Source organism: Colius striatus, chromosome 1 (genome assembly GCF_028858725.1).
Source record: "Colius striatus isolate bColStr4 chromosome 1, bColStr4.1.hap1, whole genome shotgun sequence".
NCBI classification, from domain to species: Eukaryota; Metazoa; Chordata; class Aves; order Coliiformes; family Coliidae; genus Colius; species Colius striatus.
The window spans coordinates 192776196-192794342 of NC_084759.1; the positions used below are offsets into that span (position 1 = coordinate 192776196).

The 18147-nt window shown below is 40.1% G+C and overlaps 1 protein-coding gene across 1 annotated transcript in view; it reads right to left on the reverse strand.

Moving 5' to 3' along the window:
- CDHR3 (cadherin related family member 3) overlaps nt 1–2229 on the reverse strand; it is a 41171-nt gene extending 38942 nt beyond the window's left edge. The window contains exon 1 of the mRNA XM_062020216.1: nt 2160–2229. Within this exon, the coding sequence (XP_061876200.1) occupies nt 2160–2229 (70 nt within the window). The remainder of the gene's footprint in view (nt 1–2159) is intronic.
- Nucleotides 2230–18147: the final 15918 nt, after the last annotated feature.

Consider the following 18147-nt stretch of genomic DNA (forward strand, 5'->3'; position numbering starts at 1 on the left):
TCTGGCATTTATGGAGAAAAAGGCCTTGGAGATGCTCTGCAGGTGGGTGAGGTACAGGCTGGGACCTGTGTAGTGGGTGGTGATTTTCCACAGTAGCTCTTGTAGTGCTGTGTCTTCTCTTGGTAACTAAAAAGTATGTATTGATAGCACATCAGTGTTGTGGCTACTGCTCTCACAGCATCAGGGCTGTCCCTCCAGCATTCCTTCCCCCATCTTCACTGATAGCTGTGGATGGGCACGATCTTGGGAGGGACTATGGCCAGGACAGCTGACCCAGGCTGACCAAGGAGATATTCCATATCATATGACGTCAGCTCAGTAATATAAACTCAAGGAGAGGAGCAGGAAGGGGGGTGTGATTCATTTTGGCCTTCCAAAGCAACTATTATGCGTACCACAGTCCTGCTTCTCAGAAAGTGGCCAGACATCACTGCTGATGGGAAGTAGAGAGTAACAGCTTTATGTGCTTTGCTTTGCTTCTCATACGCATGGCTTTGTTTTTTTTCCTTATTAAACTGCTTTTATCTCAACTCACGAGACTCCCACCTTATTTTCTCCCCTCCCTGACTTGCTGAGGAGAGGGTTGATAGACTGGTGTGGAGGGGAACTTGGCCTCCAGTCAGGACCAAACCACCACAACCTGGGAGACACAGAGTTGGGATCTGCCTGTAAGTTAATCTGAACAAGTCACACTGCTACTCTGGTAGGACTGAGTTCAGCTCAGCTGTTACTAATTTCTGTCAGTGGAAGTAGGACTCAGTGAAGGACTGAGATTTTATCAATGTTCTTACAGGTTCTGCAAAACATCATCAACAGAAATTGCCTAGCAAATGAGACTGGACTGAGGGGGGCTTTTGGGGATAGATTTCCATAAGGGGAGTTGAACTTTGACTATAATCTCCTGTGGATGGTACCTGATGATCCAGTTCCCTTAGCAAGCCACAGTTCAAGCCACAGCTCATTAATGGAAACCATTCATAAAATCAATTAAATTATTTATAGCATTTGGAAATGTACAAAAGGGTTTTTATTTTTATATTATCTCTAAAAGTTTCATTGACTGTTTATTCAGATTTGTCTTTCTAAATCACAAGTTCTTACTTCTTGCTCTTTATTTTTAACTGAAATTTTCAGTACCACAACTAAATGGCTTTTTCCTCCAACTGATTTTGCAAAAACCCTCCTTCCATATTCACCAGCCCTTGCTTACCTCCTTACTTTGGAGAGCAAAACAAGCCTGGAGCAATTTAGTGCATTATTTATCAGAATTACCAAACATTGACAAATGCCAGGTCTAAGACAAAGCAATCATGAGACTGTCTTTGAGAAGCATATGTGTATTTAAGTCTTATTTATCTCTGATTTGTCAGCCTTTACAGTGTGCTTGTCTTACACATTCAAGCTTTTCTCTCTCTACAGCCATGCAGGTTAGAAATCACTGTTTTTCAAGGAAAGCTGCAATTCACATGTTGTGTCCTGAGGGCAGTTTTGGAGACATCAGGAAAACCACCAGATTTTGGAGACATCAGGAAAATCACCAGATGCTGTCAAGTTCCTGAGGGCTGGCAGAATTCTTTCAGTTTCTTGAGAGCAGTGACCCTACCTGAGCAGCTAGCATACCACAAGCAAGACCAAGTGCTCTAAGAGCCACACAGACTGCAGTTTAAAGGTCTATTTTCAGTTGCTAACATGCACATATTCATATTGGCATATCTCCCATGTTTTAACACGGGGCAAAGATAGTGATATTACCCTAGTAATATTCTCCACAAGTGTTTTCCACTTTGGTCCTGTCTGGTTGCTTGTTTTACTTCATCAAAGAGAAACATTACCAATATATGAAAGCAGAATACTGGAGCATTAACAATAGATATTGTTTCTTGGAGAGCTGACCTCCTTTCCCACTCTAACACTGTCACACTCAGCAAAGGCTATTGAAAATGAAGTGTCTCATCCAGCAAAGTGTCTTAGCAAGGAGACATTTCTTTCATTATAATGCTGTAACCACAGAGCTCAATCTATTTCAGTAGAAAAATAATTGTTACTTGATCTTTTCCATCCGTGTCTGATCCCTAAATATCTATTATAAAGCTCCCAAGAGAAAGTATAACAGCCAACAGTGTTCTAATTTTAGCAGCAAAATGAAATCATGTTCTTACCAGATACTACTCCCAGAAAAATGAGGAGAAGGAACATGCTCTTCATTGTCTTTATGACCCTGTCCTTCATGTTCCCAGGACCAAAACTAAAGAGACTGTGGCATGTTTTCCCTAGTTTACATCAGCTCCACCTAAATTCTTCCTCTTTGTCATGTTGTGGAGTGAGACATGAAACAAAGAACCTGTGTCTCTAAGGGAGTTTCTAAACATTGTCAGCTTGTTTGCTTGTCAGCTAACTGCTCCTTGCTGACACCCCATCCACAGACTGGGCCACACTTGGAAAGGCAATCATCTTTCACTGCAATCATCTTATTAATCAAAGCATTATGAAAAGAACCTAATATGCTCTAAATCTGGAAATACCATGCTACTTTCATCACGCTGCTAAATGAGGTGCTCTCTTCACACACCAGGATCAAATACTTGTGCTTTTTTACTTAAACCAAGAATTTCAAGCTTTCTCATTTCTCTGGCAATCAGAGAATTACTCAGACCACACACTGTATACCTAGAGGTGAGACTGCAGTGCATGTACACAATGAAGTTAGCTTTGCTGCAGCTGCATGGGGGACAGCATGGAGCACTAGGCAAAGCACCCTGGCTCCATATAGGTGTGTCAGCATCAATTCATAGAATTTATGTTGGAAGGTACCTCTGGAGGTCATCTAGTCAACCACGCTGCTCAAAGCAGGGATAATTACATCAGGTTGGTCAGGGATTTGTCTATTTGATTCTCAAACACCTCCACACAACCTTAACAGCTCTGCTAAGAGGTATAATTTAGGGATTCAGATTTAACACAGCTCTGGAGAAACCAGGCTGATTTGTGAGCTAAGCTAGCATCTCTAGATGGTTCTGAGTGGTGCTCTGTAGCTGTCACAGTGAAAGCCAATGGTAGTTTGAAACAGTCTGTTTTGTGCTCCCGGGTTTTGTGCAGTATGAGCACATTAATTGAACATGCTGAACATGAACAGCTAGTTTAATGCTGGGGCAGGCATCGCCTATGCTTGCTGCAGGCATGCCTTAATCTATCATTACACATGTGCTCTGGAGGATTCTGCTGATATCGTGAAACTGGGAAAGATGCATCAGTAAAACCTACTGATTGGAGCTGAGCCTTACCTACATATCTGATACTGGTTTGAGGAATCATAAGAAACATTGATGTGATGGTTGATCTGCATCTGTTTTAAAGTGCTTCCAGGGCCTTGCCAAGTCCAGATGCAGTCTGGGTTTAAAGCAAATGTGGCCACACTATATCATCTGGGAGCACTCTGCATCAACCTGTAGTACTGAGGAAGCTAATCTTCAATTGCCCCAGGAAATGCGTGTCTAGGCTTAATGTAAAAAATATATGGAAAACCTCACCCTCAAATGACCTAGTTATGCTGATAAGATGTTAATGTAAATGTATTTATATTGGCAAAAAGTCTTGCCCATCCCTTTATGTCCCAGATCATTGCCCAGCACTTCATATGCATTTCCTGGGTCCACAAAGAAGCTTCTGATCTCACAAAGATGAGGTCTGTGTGCACAGGCATGAACCAGGCTTGTACAATAAGCTTGTGTTCTTTTAGTAATTATCAGAACACTGTAAAACTGCTGCTAGCTTTGTTCCTTTTAGTTGCGATATATAATCTATCCCATTATACTGCTGTTTCTTTTAATCTTGAAAGAACCATAGAAACATCTGGGCTAAATTTTAAAGTAGCCAATCTTTCAGACACATGTTTAGATTTTAGTATCTAGCTTGATTGATAGGGCTGTCTTTATCCTATCCTCTGAACAGCCAAGCCTTCTCCAGGAATCAGAGGTCACAATATTTGTCCTTTATTTTCTTTCTCTTACTTCTTAGCCTGGGGTTTTTTGCAGGGTTGATGTGGGTCTGTGTGATTGGGATTTTCTTCTATAAATAATTTTTCCAACTTCTTTGTTTTTCTCTTCCTTCATCTAAGAACCTACATAGACCTTCTTTCAGCAAGAGTTCAGTGTCCATATATATAAACAAGATTTTCCTCTGCACAACTTGTGATAGATGACACCACATGGCAAAAGCACCTAGAATATACATGTGTTTGAAATAAATGCCAGCCTTTCCCCAGCTTCACCTGGAAGTGCAACAGGTAATTTTTTCAGGTCCTATGTGAATGCCTACGGAGTAGTTAATTTCTGTTTTGTCTCTAAATATATCTGCAGCACTTTGAAGTAGTCAGTGTTAAGCCTCATTGTTCAAGTATGTTGTGAGAAGAGACGGTAGAGGTGACCAGGGAGACAGAGGAGAGCCAAGTGTAGCACACAATGAGGGAGGAGAGTGTAGAGAGCAGTTCACATGGGTGGAGCGAGCATGAATGGAAAAGATTCTGGCTCATTCCTTCCGTCGCTGCCAGTATCAATCAGTACTTCCCTTAGATCCTTCTTATATTCCTCTGAGGAGTGGACTTCCGTGCTTCTCTGATTCATCCTACCAGGTTGTGGAGAACAAAGTGAAAAAGCAGCTGGAGTTGAACAAGAGCCTTTAACGGGTCTAAAGTCAAGGAAAAATAAGTACATGCATATCATCATAGATAAAGCTGGTTAGGAACAGGTGAGTTAGGAGAAGGCAAGGAGCAGAAATTCCCTGGTAAGGCTGGCAACAGTATCTCTGCCACTGCAGGAAGATCAGCAATGACATCCCTGGGATTATAAAACAGCTAGATGAAGAGGGATCATGGCAGTGCAAGCAAGAACACAACCAGGGAGTTTGCAGGCAAAAACAGGGAGAAAAAAATGAATTGAAGAAAATGAAGAGGTCAAGGAAAAAGCTAGAGGTTTAATCATTCTTTTGTTTTCAATGTTATGAGAAATCTGGGCATTTTAGAGCAGTGTGGAGGAAATGCACTTCTGAAAAAATGTCTTCTGGATTATCAGGTAAAGTGGAAAATGTGAGGAAGATGTCATATCTTTCAAGAAATTGAAAAATCTTGGTTCCAGGGGAAAGACCAGCAGGTGGGAGTGTGAGACCCCACTAGTCTTAGATTGGGATGCAGAGAGAAAGAACACGAAAAGTGAGGGATATTGGGTGGGACAGAGCAGAACTTGAGGTGCAAGCCTGTCCTCAGGAAGCAGACTACTTGCATCACAAAATATACAGGTTCAAGATATTCATCTTTTTTCTATGCATTTAATTCTCAATTGACTTCTAGTCTGTCAATAGGAAATAAACATTCTCTCACTTTCAAATGCATCAGAGATTCAAGACATAATTTTCCCATTAATGGCTATTCCAGCAAGAGTAGTGGAATTCTTCTGCTCAGCCAGGTCACAGGATAGGAGACATTTTGCTCTTACTTTGGTAATTGCTCACCAAAAATTGAGCGGCCTAAGGAGAATTTTCACACGCCTGACTGAGTCTCAGTTCAAGAGTTTTTTATTGTTATTTCATTAATTATATTACCTAGACTGTCAGGTTTTATTTTCTCCTTAATCAGTACAGTTTCTCCATCCACTACCTTGGTAATCCTTACTAAAAAATTAAAATAGTACCTTGGCATCCTACACCAAAAACTTATGCACCATTTCACTTGATTTCTCAGCTAAAAGCTCCCTCTACCATTTGTGAGTGACAAGAGCAAACTAAAAGTCATGAGTACTACCCAGGCTACTTTAACTTCTCCTAAGGTGATCCCAGTTTAGCGTGGTTAGTAACTCATGCAATTATGTAAAGAAATCCCAGACAGATATGTGGACCATCTATTTTCTAGCATGGACCTATAGACACATAAACCCACTAGTCAAATCCTTGATAATTAACTTGAAGTGTCTGTTAATAAGAAGTGACTCAATCACACCAAGAGCTTTTTTTGTGATCCAGGTTTAAGTAAAAAACAGCCTGAAATCTGTGTGAGCATGCACAGAAGTGTAAAAACATTGTAGTTGCCAGTGCTAAAAACAAGTTCTGCCATTGCTCCAGCATTTATGCTGCCAAGGGATGAAACCATTTCCCAGAGAAGAAGGAATCCCGAGAGTCTGTCTTTTGCCACAAAGACAGACTGGGAGTATATAAGGCATTAACACAGGAGAGATTGTTCTGATCCCTCCCATTCTCCCCACTCCATCTTGACAAATGTGTCCTGAGGCAGACAGATGATTATAAGGAAGTCAGTTCAAGAAAGCTCCAAACATACTTGAATCCTCCCTACAAAGAGGTGAAGCAGCTTCTACAAGGCCACACAGAAAGTCCAGAAAAGCCAACTGTAAGACAGCATCACTGTAAAAAGCATATTGTTGCCAAATGTTTTTCTATTTAAGAAATTCTGTTGCTGCTTAAAAAAATATTCCATTTTCTTCTGCATTAACAACATGAAGGTCAGTGAAACACAAGCTTCAATGTTAATTCACCTGAGCAAAAGCAGATGTTATCAACAAATACTTCACATTTCATGGTTTGAGATTGAAAGTGTGTGGTGATGTAGAACATTCAATATCTGTGAGAAATTATGTTGCTTGTCCACACCAGCAAACTATGTCACTTGAATTTTAATCCTGTGATTTGTCTTGGAAAAAAAGTTAGAGTGCAAGTAAAGATTCAGTGAAAAATATGCTGAGGTAAATGAAGTCATCTTTCTGAGTTTACTGAATATTGAATGAGAGCCTGAACCCATGTGACACTCACAATACAGTGTTTACTGCAGATGACAAGTTTGTCTGTTATTGCAATTGCTTGGCCACCTGAGCTGGTTGGTAAATATACAAACAAAGATGTGAAACAGCAAATGATGCAAACGCAACAATAAAGAATGCTCTGGGTAAATACGGGTACAGAAACTATGAGGTTTCTATGTACACAGCATGATGCATTTCACTCAGTCAAGCATTTTCATATGTCACCAAGAATTACTTAAATAGGCCTTTGCATCATTAAACATACTACATCTTATCTGTTTTATCAGCAAAAGGGATTTGATTATATTTTGCAAAAGCAACCTTGCATTTTAGCACAAATAAAATATTTTCTGTTGGCTTTGGGGAAAAAAACCGAGGCAGCATGCAATTAACAGGGAATGCTTGGCTGGCACGGGGTGGTGGAGTTGCACTTAGAGATAGAATGCTTTTTACATCTAAGTTTCTCCATCCTTTGAACAGGAGGAGAGAGAATAATTCACTACTTTCTAACAGTGTGAAATTTTGTTTGTTTATGATTTGGCAAAATTTGAGATCGTCAGCTGGGCTCTGTGGCTCTCGAGGGGACCAGAGAAGGAATGTGTGATGAGAGAAGGACATGTAGCCCTGGATACACTGTAGTTTTGTTTGGGCTGCCAAGGCTGTGTTGGGGAGTGACCAGTGCCAGGGTCCTGAGTTGTCACAGTATTATAGCCATCTTTGCTTGCTTCCAGTCCCTCTCAATGGCTGCTTCCCCTAAGACACTGGTCAGAAGTAGCTCTCTATTGTCCTATGGGCTTCTTGTTTTTTTTTAATCAGAAGTAGCACAAAACAATAGCAAATCTGTGTCTCAGCTTCTTGCTTTATACTTGATTCTGCTTTCCCCTGATCTGTACCCTCTTGCTCCAGGACTGGGTTTTGCCTCAAGCCCTAAAGGGTGCTGAATTGACTCATTTCTCCTCAGCAGACTGTTGCCCCATGGCAGCCCATAGCTGGGAGAGGATGTTCTCCTCCAGGTATTGGAATGGCAAAGCAAATGAAGGAAAGATAAATACTGCATAAAACTGCTAGCATAGTGTTTTCCTGAGGAAAATGTGTTTTCTGCCCTCCTCTGCAGCTGTACCTGGCATATAGATGTGTAAGGGAGTAGTAAGGGACATTTCACTCTTCTCCATTTGTTTCACAGTATAAGCTGCAGTCTGGCTGTTAGCCTCAAATATCTGAAAGAGAATAATACTCTTTTATGTGGGACCTTAAATAATTGCAAGGTGACAGCTTAGAGCTCTGTGCTTCTGGTGTTCCTGGGAGCTTCTGTTCCTATCAAACCCATCAGCTGATTGGTGATAGCACAGTCCTACCGCTACCATGAATCAGACAGCATGCAGAAGCCTTAGACTGCCTGAGAATTTGGTGTACTGTTGCTGTCTCTGCTCTATTCTCGTACTTAGAAATACCCAATAGAGTGGAATCATGTTTTACTCAGCTAATGGAGACACGACAAGAGACTTGTGATGCAGAGGATTGAAGATGAGAATGTGAAGTATGAGACAGTGAAGAGAAATGGTGGAGAAAAGGCTGGATCTTTACTACAAAAGTTGAAGAGTGGGAGAAAGGAAAAGATGGGGCATATGAAGATAGGTCCTGATCTGAGAACATGGAGATATGCAATAAGAGGATGAGGAAGGCAGTGGATGTGGTTTGGGGACCTTCAAGAAGCATGTGACAGAACAGTTGTAGCAGCACAGATGGAGGTTTATAAGTTGGAAAAAAAGTTTGTGTGGTAGGGTGAATGAGAAGTGGTTGGCATTGGCTTGGAGAGGAGGCTTGGGTGCTCCTATGATACTAAAGGAACAGAAAAAAACCCAACTTCTTTACAATAATTTGAGTTTCAGTCTTGATATCTTGCCTGGAACAGACATTGACTAAAGCAGCCTTGGAATCTTTCTACATATGGCCAGCACTACCCTTTCATCTAGGCTATTGGAAAACAATTATTATGACTCTCGTCTCACAAATATCAATCACAAGTCTGATTTTGAAAGGAATGATTTCAATAGATTTGGGCCTGAATAAAGTGGTCTGAAAGCAAACAAAATCTTAACCACACAAAGGCAACAGATGCAATACTTATCATGGGCTCTGTTCCTCGCTGCCAGTAAGCTCTGTGACTAGAGAAAACCTTTAGAAATATCACAGAGATAAGGCCAAATTCATCTGGGTACAGACATAGGAATAGGGGTTTTTTTTACTGTGTTGAGTTTCGATTATGGTTGTTTTTTCTGAGAGCAAACACAAGCACAAAAAATAAGCCACTTACAAGTGACATGAGACAACATCATATCTGAGTAATGACTTGACTAAGTCTGCCATCACATCAGTGTGCAAAAGGCAGCAGGAAAGCAGTGCAATACTCTGGATGCAGATACTTCTTGCCTTGGGATCTGAGCATTGAGATCATGGAACATCCTGAGGCCACAGGAGTTTTTCCTTAGTGAAGCAGATGACCCCACATAGTAAAGCCAAATGTTTTGCTAGAGGATTGTGAAGCTGTAAAGGTAGGTGGGTGAATGTGTAGAGAGAATTAAAAAACCAAAACCACTGCAGCACAGACTGACCTCAGTCACAGCAAACCTGGCTGTCATACTATGAGCTACATGGGTGATAACAGGGAAACAAGATCAGAATACGTCCCTTTGTTGTGTATGGCTCCCCTGACCACTGCTGGAGCTGAGGGAATATTGCCATCTAGTGCCACACAGAAATCCATCTGTCTAAACAGAAAAGAGTCATTGAATCCACGTGGGCAATTGTTACCAAGCCTACTAAAAATCAGAGACATTATGTGCCAGGGATATCCTTGTGGTCAGCATCTTTGCCAAGCAGGGTACATTTTCTCCTTTCAAAATATGACAGTTTGTTGTGGGAACTGAGTTACAAGGCTTTGGAGGACAGACCCTGATCAGAGGTTGTGAAAAAAGTGCAAAAGCACTCTCACAGTGCTTCAGCAAGTAGCAGTCAGAACGACGGGATGCTGTTGAGAGTGGGATTTATCTTACCTACCTTGAACCAACTAAAACAGACTTGCATATGTTGATGTTATATAGTCTGCTTAGGCTTATTTTGGAAAAAAAAAAGCAGCACTACTAGCTTGCTGCTGTGGCCAGTTTCAGCCATTGCCTTTAGGATGGGAAGCACTGTAGTTTTGAAACATCTTTCTCCTCAGTGACAATAAAGGGTGTTTGAAATGGCTACCTCTGACATGCAGACTCCGCCAAGCCCTAGTACCTGTCTCTCTATACTATTTTTCTTCCAGGTAGGCAATAATTTTGGTGACCTGTTGGTGGAAAAATAAATACCACTTTCAGACTCCTAAAACTCATGATCTCAGTTGTGTGATTTTCATTCACACGGGGGAACACAGACAGGAGTTCACTCTGACCACAGTGGAAAGAAGTACTGGCCTGCACCATACTGCACTCACTGGTGGGCAGGCACACTGGACCAGAACATATTTTATATTCACCTCTGTGTGCAACACTATTGTGAGCTTCCTTCTGTTGCCATGCCAGAAAGAGCCCTTTGGGGTGATAGAGCAGTTCATCTTGCCTCAGCCAAGATCCTGCTGAGCCAGAGATGAGGGATTTTTTAATTGGTGCATATGTTTGAGATACTTTTAATGAGGCCATCAACTCATTTATCTATGCTATCAAATATATGCCAGATTATAACAATTTTCAGTCATTGCCCATCTGGAGCAGATTCAAACCAGTGGTTGATTTTCAAAAGCAATTTGAAAATCAAAATCAATTTAGCAATCAAATCTTCCAGCTGCAAACAATGTCTGGATTTTCAAGCTGGCAACGTAATGTTTATACGTGTTGACATGAAATTATTTAAATGTCCCACCAGTACCTTGCCACGTTATTGTTTGTGGTTGTGACTTTCCCACTATTTCTACTCACTAAAAGAAAAAGATAAAATCACAGAGGTAATCAGAGTCAATAATGTAAAAGAATATCATTTTTCAGCCTGAGAAGGGTTAGAATATTTGAGACACCTTCCACTTCATTTTCTCCTAAATAGTATGAATCCTAATTAAGCCAGAGGCTTCAAAATCCATTTGTTTCTATTTTTTAAAATGCATTGCCTCATGTCATCAAACATCAATCCTTACAGGGGATTTATTCCTCCTCTACGTTGATTTTAGGTATGCTGAAAAAATGTGTGTCACAAGTTCCCACAAACGTAGAATTATTTTGGAAATAAAATGCCTCACGATAGTCATAGTGTATAAAGTTACTGATTTCAAACTCTGCCAGGATTTTTTAGGGATATTTTCTTTGCTTTAAAGAGAGGTTCATTTAGCAAAGTCCTTACATGCGGTTTTATAAAAGGAGTATGTGCACAGTCCTGAGTGTTCAAAAACAATGTTGAATTAAAATTCCACCTAAAAAGGAACTTGAAAAGCAAGGATGGTAGATTTATAAACACATTTTAAAGCACCTATAGATATGACTTTCCAAAACTCTCACTCTTATTGTCTCTGTTCCCCATGAGTAAGATTAGCTAAAAAAAATTTTAAGCTAACAGCTTCCAAAAATAAATACCAAGAAGCTGGCTGAAAATTCTGGAGTTCCCCCATAGCGCTTAGTCCATTGGGACATGGACTGACCTTTCAGATGCAACACAAACCTAACTGATTTCCTCAGGCTTTTGCCTGAGATCAAGGCTGGTTCAGACAGTTTGAGTGTTCAAGGCAGGCAGGAGAGGATTACTAACATTAGCTCAGTATCTTAATTGCCGTACTTAAGAAGCTGCATAGCTGCCTACAGCTGGATCCAGCACAGAGAGAAAACTCTCACTGACTTCACTGGGATCTGGATGAGCCATTTAGGTTTGAAGGAGTTGGGGAAGTGACAGGAAGGATGGACACACAGATGCTGGTACAAACTGCCATGGCTCTCCTGACATTTGCACCAGCTGAGCTCTCACCCCAGGACAGGCATAGCTTTATGAACATATGACAAAAATTAGATTCACAAATTGTTTTCCTATGCTAAGGGGCAGCGATGAGATAATGTACCAAATGTTCTTACTCATCAAGAGGTGGACGCTTCAAAATGTTCACACACACAGCAGTCCAGTTGGATGGCTGGTCTGAATGCCAACAAAGGTAATGTCCATGCATATTCAACAACAGCACATAGGTATCTTTTGTTTCAAGCGACACTAATGGCAGACAGAGGGTTTTAGCCATTTTGCTTTACTGATATTTGCAAACTTCTGAGACTGTTGCCTTCCATATACCATTTTTCTGGACACAAGAAATTCTTGACAAAACCAGCCTAAGCTAATATAGTCCACTCAGCTGTTTCATCTCATCCTGTGCTACTCCAGGCTAACGTACCCACACAACTGTTGATGTTGTCACATAGGGAATTGGATCCACAAACTGATGCTGGGTGAGACCTGAGTGAATGGATGACTCACGGCTAGGAACAAATGTCCAAGAAATATGGGCTCTGGGCAAGAAAGTACCTGTGGAACCACAGCCCCAAACACTCTCTTAATTTGTGTCCAGAGGATGTGGAGTAGTGCTAGTTCAGGTTGCAGGATATACCATAAATGGGTTTTACAGATCTTGAAATCTCTAACATTGTTGTTTCCTGAGTAGAGAAATTCAGCCTTGCTTCTGTTTGGTTTATTTTTTTTTAAGTGCTAAACATTATACTATTAGCTTTCTCTGTTGAATTAAATGCTCTGTGAAATATCAGAGGGGCAGTCACCATGTCCCATCTAAATGCCTTGTTTGTAGTAAATTACTTTCTATTCTTAAGAAAAAAGAATTCAAGTGTCAGAAACAAACTATTTCTTGACAGATTATCAGGGCTGCTGCTGTTGAAATATATTTGTTGCCAGATTTGTTTACAAAACTTCTCTTTCAGAGATGGGTGAACTTCCTGGAATTTGCCAATCTTTTGAATAAATATTGTGGAGGATTTGTAAAATGAGGATTAATTAAACTTTTCCTCTCAATGTAAACCAGGCATTTTGCTCAGTGTGAAAAACTGCTTGCAAAAAAATGGAAGTCTTTTTTGGGAGGGTGAAGAGGCAAGGGAGTCTGAGCACTCCTTTTGCTTTTCCAAACAAAATTTGGAATATAATAACTATGACTAATACAGGAATTGTAATTTATACATTAGATTTTATGTATCCCCTTTTTAACTTTCCTCACAATTCTGAATTGAGCTCAACACGTTTGACTTCAGCTTTCAAATCCTTCAGGGGTTTGTTTATTCTTCTACAAGTCTTTTTGGCTTGGCTATTTCTGTACTATAGCTGGCAGATGTGCTCATTTCTAGACATGGGGCTTTTTATTTGTGTCACCCTAATGAAGGCCTTCGAGTGTTAGTTTGGATGGGTGGTATTACCATCTCAGATACAGATATAAGCTTATTGTCATCATCCATTCATTCCGCTGGTATATCTGAAAGGATAAGATAATGAAATGCTCATCCTAGCCAGGGAGAAAACAAGGATAAGCATTTGCATTCCACCTTTTCCCTCCATGTTGGATGTTTTTGTGTGATTTAGGGCAGTTTGTTATTTTTTTAAGTGGCTGTGAGGGAAAAACTCTTCATTTGTGAAACAACAAACAGCAAACCTCCTGCTCTTTCATGTATAAAGTCAAGAAACAGTCACCAAACATCCCATCTTCTAGAATGATTTTGCTGTGCCTTCATTGAAGAGGAAATCCAAATAAGGTAACTCTTTTCTTATAAAAAGACAAACAATTCTCTCCTTTAGACTATTATTTTGTGAGGGGGGAGGGAGGCAGGGTATCGAATGCTGCTAACCTGAGAAGCTAATCCTTGACAAAAGCCTTCCACTGCACTACTATTTGGAATATATTGTTTCTTATAAAGCTAGTGGCAGATGTCAGTCTGGCAACAAATGGTCTGTCAATGGCAACAACAACTTAAGAGATGCCAATATCACTGTCCAGGTGAATTAAGCACACAGCCTGTCAGTAGGTTCTACAGATAAGTTACAAAAGAGTTCACAGACTTAACAGAAGACACAGGATGTTTAAAGGCAAACAGTGTTTTTTCTTCTTCTGGAGGTGTCAAATCAGGGTGACTGATCCTTCACAGTTAGCTTTCACTAAAATGTTTACAGCTTTTGAATTTATCATGACTGGTCTTAAAGGTTTAATCAGTCAGAGTTACCACGTGCTTCTATTGTCCTAATTAAACTCCACTGGATCCATCCTTCCAAAGCCTTGTTGGGCACCCTTGAGCAGTGTTTCCCACAGTCATATCTATGAAGCTGCATGTTGGCAGGATGGATAAGCATCTCCATTTCAAAAAAAGTCTCAAGCTTTTGCTCCAAGAGGCTAACACTGCCACCAACAATTGGGAAATCCTGGCAGATAGTCCATGTGAATACCTCTTTCTATATTTACACAATGTCAAGCACACTACCAGCACTGAATAAATAACAATCATGGAAACCTGGAAACAGCCAGGAAAAAGCTGTGAATGAGACATTCATATTTTAAAACACAAAACTGTAAAATTATCATATAATCATAGAATCACAGAATAGTAGGCTTGGAAGGGACCTTTAGAGATCATCTAGTCCAACTCCCCTGCAGAAGCAGGGTCACCTAGATCAGGTCACATAGGAACATGTCCAGGTGGGTCTTGAAGACCTCCAGAGAAGGAGAATCCACAACCCTCACTGGGCACCCTGTGCCAGGGCTCCCTCATCCTCACAGTAAAATAGTCTTTCTTATGTTTAAATGGAACTTTTTGTGTTCCAGCTTCATCCTACTACCCCTTGTCCTGTCACTAGATACAATAGTAAAAAGGGATGGCCCAACCTCTTGACATCCATATACTTATAAATATTAATGAGATCCCCCCTCAGTCTCCTCTTCTCTAGACTAAGCAGCCCCAGTTCCCACAGCCTTTCCTCATAAGGAAGATGCTCCAGTCCCCTGATCATCTTGGTGGCCCTGCACTGGACTCTCTCCAGCACTTCCCTGTCCCTCTTGAGCCAAGAAGCCCAGAACTGGACACAGGACTCCAGATGAGGCCTCACCAGGGCAGAGTAGAGAGGAAGAAGAACCTCCCTTGACCTGCTGGCCACACTCTTCTTGATGCACTCCAGGATGCCATTGGCCTTCTTGGCCACGAGGGCACATTGCTGGCTCATGTTTAGTTTATTATCAATCAGGACTCCCAGGTCTCTCTCTGCAGAGCTGCTCTTCAGCAGTTCGACCCCCAGCCTGTACTGGTGCATGGGGTTGTTCCTTCTTAGATGCAGGACTCTGCACTTGTCCTTGTTGAACCTCATGAGGTTCCTCTCTGCCCAACTCTCAAGCCAGTCAAGATCCTGCTGAATGACAGCACAGCCTTCTGGGGAATCAGCCAATCCTCTCTTGTTATGATTCTGGGGAAAAAAAAATGTTCTTTTCCTTTTTCCCTGGTATTTTCTTTTCCTAAAGCAGAAGAAATGTTAATGCTGCTGCTGCAGCTAATAATAATTTTAAAAAGTTTACCTAGTCCTATATTGCAGAGCTACACATCTGAACTGTCCTGCTTGCTTAAAATAGAAAATCCCTTCAAGAAGCAAATTGAAGAACAGTCCTGATTTTTAATCCAAAGAATCCATTTCTAACTGAAAAAAAAAATAAAAGAAATGGAATACAAGTGTATTTTATGGGAGAAAGAGGGAGAGCAGCTGAAAATCAGCTTCAGCAGACAATCTTGCACTTGGTAACATCTGGACAAAGTCAACTTTTTTCTAAATATGATTGAAAAACCATCTTAAAAGATATTTATATGAGATATAAATCTTTAAAACAAAGAGCAAAATTCATTGGTCTAGTTCTGTAGAAATAATAATAAAGGGAACACTCTTTGGTAAAACAAGTTACATTTGATAAGTCTTATTTAATTCAAACTGCTCAGGGTTGCTCTTTCTTCACAAAAGAATCAATTATATCTCCTTCCCTGTTGAGGTGTAGGGCTCCTGTAGTATACTGAGGGAATTTCAAGACTGTATTTTTGGTTACAGATGAGAAGAAACAGATTCTCAAGGTACTTAAAATCTGCTTTTTTAATTGCTGCCAGGAATACATGTCCAAACATTTCTTTTCATGTATGGGTCATCTTTAACAGAAATACAAAGAGATCTGAGGAATGCTTCAGTATAAACAAATTGCAATTAAGTTAGTCCAGAAGCATTTTTCAAAAGATAGAATGGCAAGGATTATAAAGGAGAAGAATAAACTGAAAACACAGAATGCCAAAAATCACCATCTGTTGAGATGATGGAGTATCATGCTCAAAGCTGTTAAGGTGTTACTAGAGCTGTTGTATGTTACAACATTAAACAGTTAATTGCAGTTCATGGGTTTTAAGTAAAAGGACTGAGGGCTGCTTTTTACCATAGCAATCACAGAAAAGAAATCTCTTAAAGCATGTATGCAATGTGTGCCAACAACAAAAAAAACCCCAAAGAAAATAAATATATTTTGAATTCAACATTTAAAATATAATTATTTGGAGAAATTTCTCTTTCCAAATTTACATTCAGAGTCTCCTAGAGAGAATAAGACATTAATTCCAAAATTAACAAAAGTTTTTCCTTTTGGTAATTTTGGAACAAGGTAAGATGGACAAGAAGATGTAGTAGATTCTGTATCTTAGGTCACTAACAACTGTTAAGATGACTCCTGCTACTTAGGTAATTAGATTTGGGAAGCGAAAGGACAAAAAATAAAGGAAAACTTCTACCATCTCAGTGATGTGTGCCCACCTGTGCTGCAGACAGGCTGTGGGTATAAATGAATCAGACAAGTTTACATGTGTACTATTGTTTACCTTTTGCCACTCCAATAATTTCTGTTGTGTTCTGAGGTTAGCCTATTTGTGCTCTTTTAGCATGAGAAGCAATTTATGGTGACAATGTTTCTGATTGCTTAATCCCAAGTCAGGTCAACGTTGAGAGAAGAATAGGAGAAAAGGAAAGTAAAATGACAATGACATTATCATTATTCCTTAAATATTAACATATGACATTTTGGTACCACTGGAACGACTTATCCATGATCCCTTTTGAAATAAAACACTGATGAATTCAACCATCTTTCCAGATGTGGTTCAGTTTTGATGGAATAGTTATTTTGATGTACGATTTCTCTGAAAGCTTTGCAAAGGCTGGATATCTGTGGTAGCAGCAGATCAGAGACAATAAACTACCAACCAACAAACTACCTGGACCAATGATCTAAAAGTTGAGAAAGGCAGGTGAAGAGTGACAAGGACTAAAAAACAGAGATCCTGACGATTCCTGCACCCAAAAGCTACACTGAGGACAAGAGACAATAGGAAGGATTATATTTGAATAAGGAAATATTTTTAAAGGATATGTTGTAACTGCTGAAAACAATTATGTCTGTGGTATCTACCAATGCTCACGATTAACTGCTGTTGTTTTAAAAGCATATATGGTAAATTTTGCAAAACTAGGACCAATAATCCCATGCCTGACACAGCATGCTCTTAGACACTTATAACAAAAATGTGCTGTGAGAACTGAACAGAACAGTTGGCTACATTCAGATTCAGCTTGACAAGGACAGACAGAGGATTTTGTCAACTAATGTAAAAATATCCATAGGCAAAAATATTAACCTTGGAACACATGGAGGACCTCACTCACATATGAACACTTTCAGGACCTAGAGATGCCCTTTGGGTTTTCCCTCTCTAAATCCAGACACATGTTTGTGGCTCTGTGCACCCCTAAGTTCTCCAAACAAGACCACTTCTAAGCTTTTCAATGCAGAATCATCTCTCTATTTCAAGGAATTATTATTGCATATTGTCTTGCTATTAAATGTTATGTTTATTGAGGGACTGTTGTTAGGTCTTTTCACCACCATAACACACTCTGCTACTCTGTTAGGCCTCTAACTTCGTATTTGTATTTGTTTATAACAACATGACATAAGTTTTGCTCCATTGGCTAAGAACAACTTTAGAAATATTTAAAAGTGCCCAGCTCTACTGTGACATGAACACATAATTTAATGAAATGCCACTGCTTATGCTACTAATAGGTTTGACTGAGCTATAGGAACTGTGCTAATTATGATGATGTGTGATGGTATAGAAGAAAAGGCCTCACTGCTCTTGTAAACAGAAGAGTAGACACCTCTTGCCACAGAGAACTGACAGGCAAAATATGCTTAGACAGATAATCTTCCACAAGATTTTTCATCCCACTATGCATAAATCATTCTGATTTTAGTGACTTTCCTATATCACAGGCTACA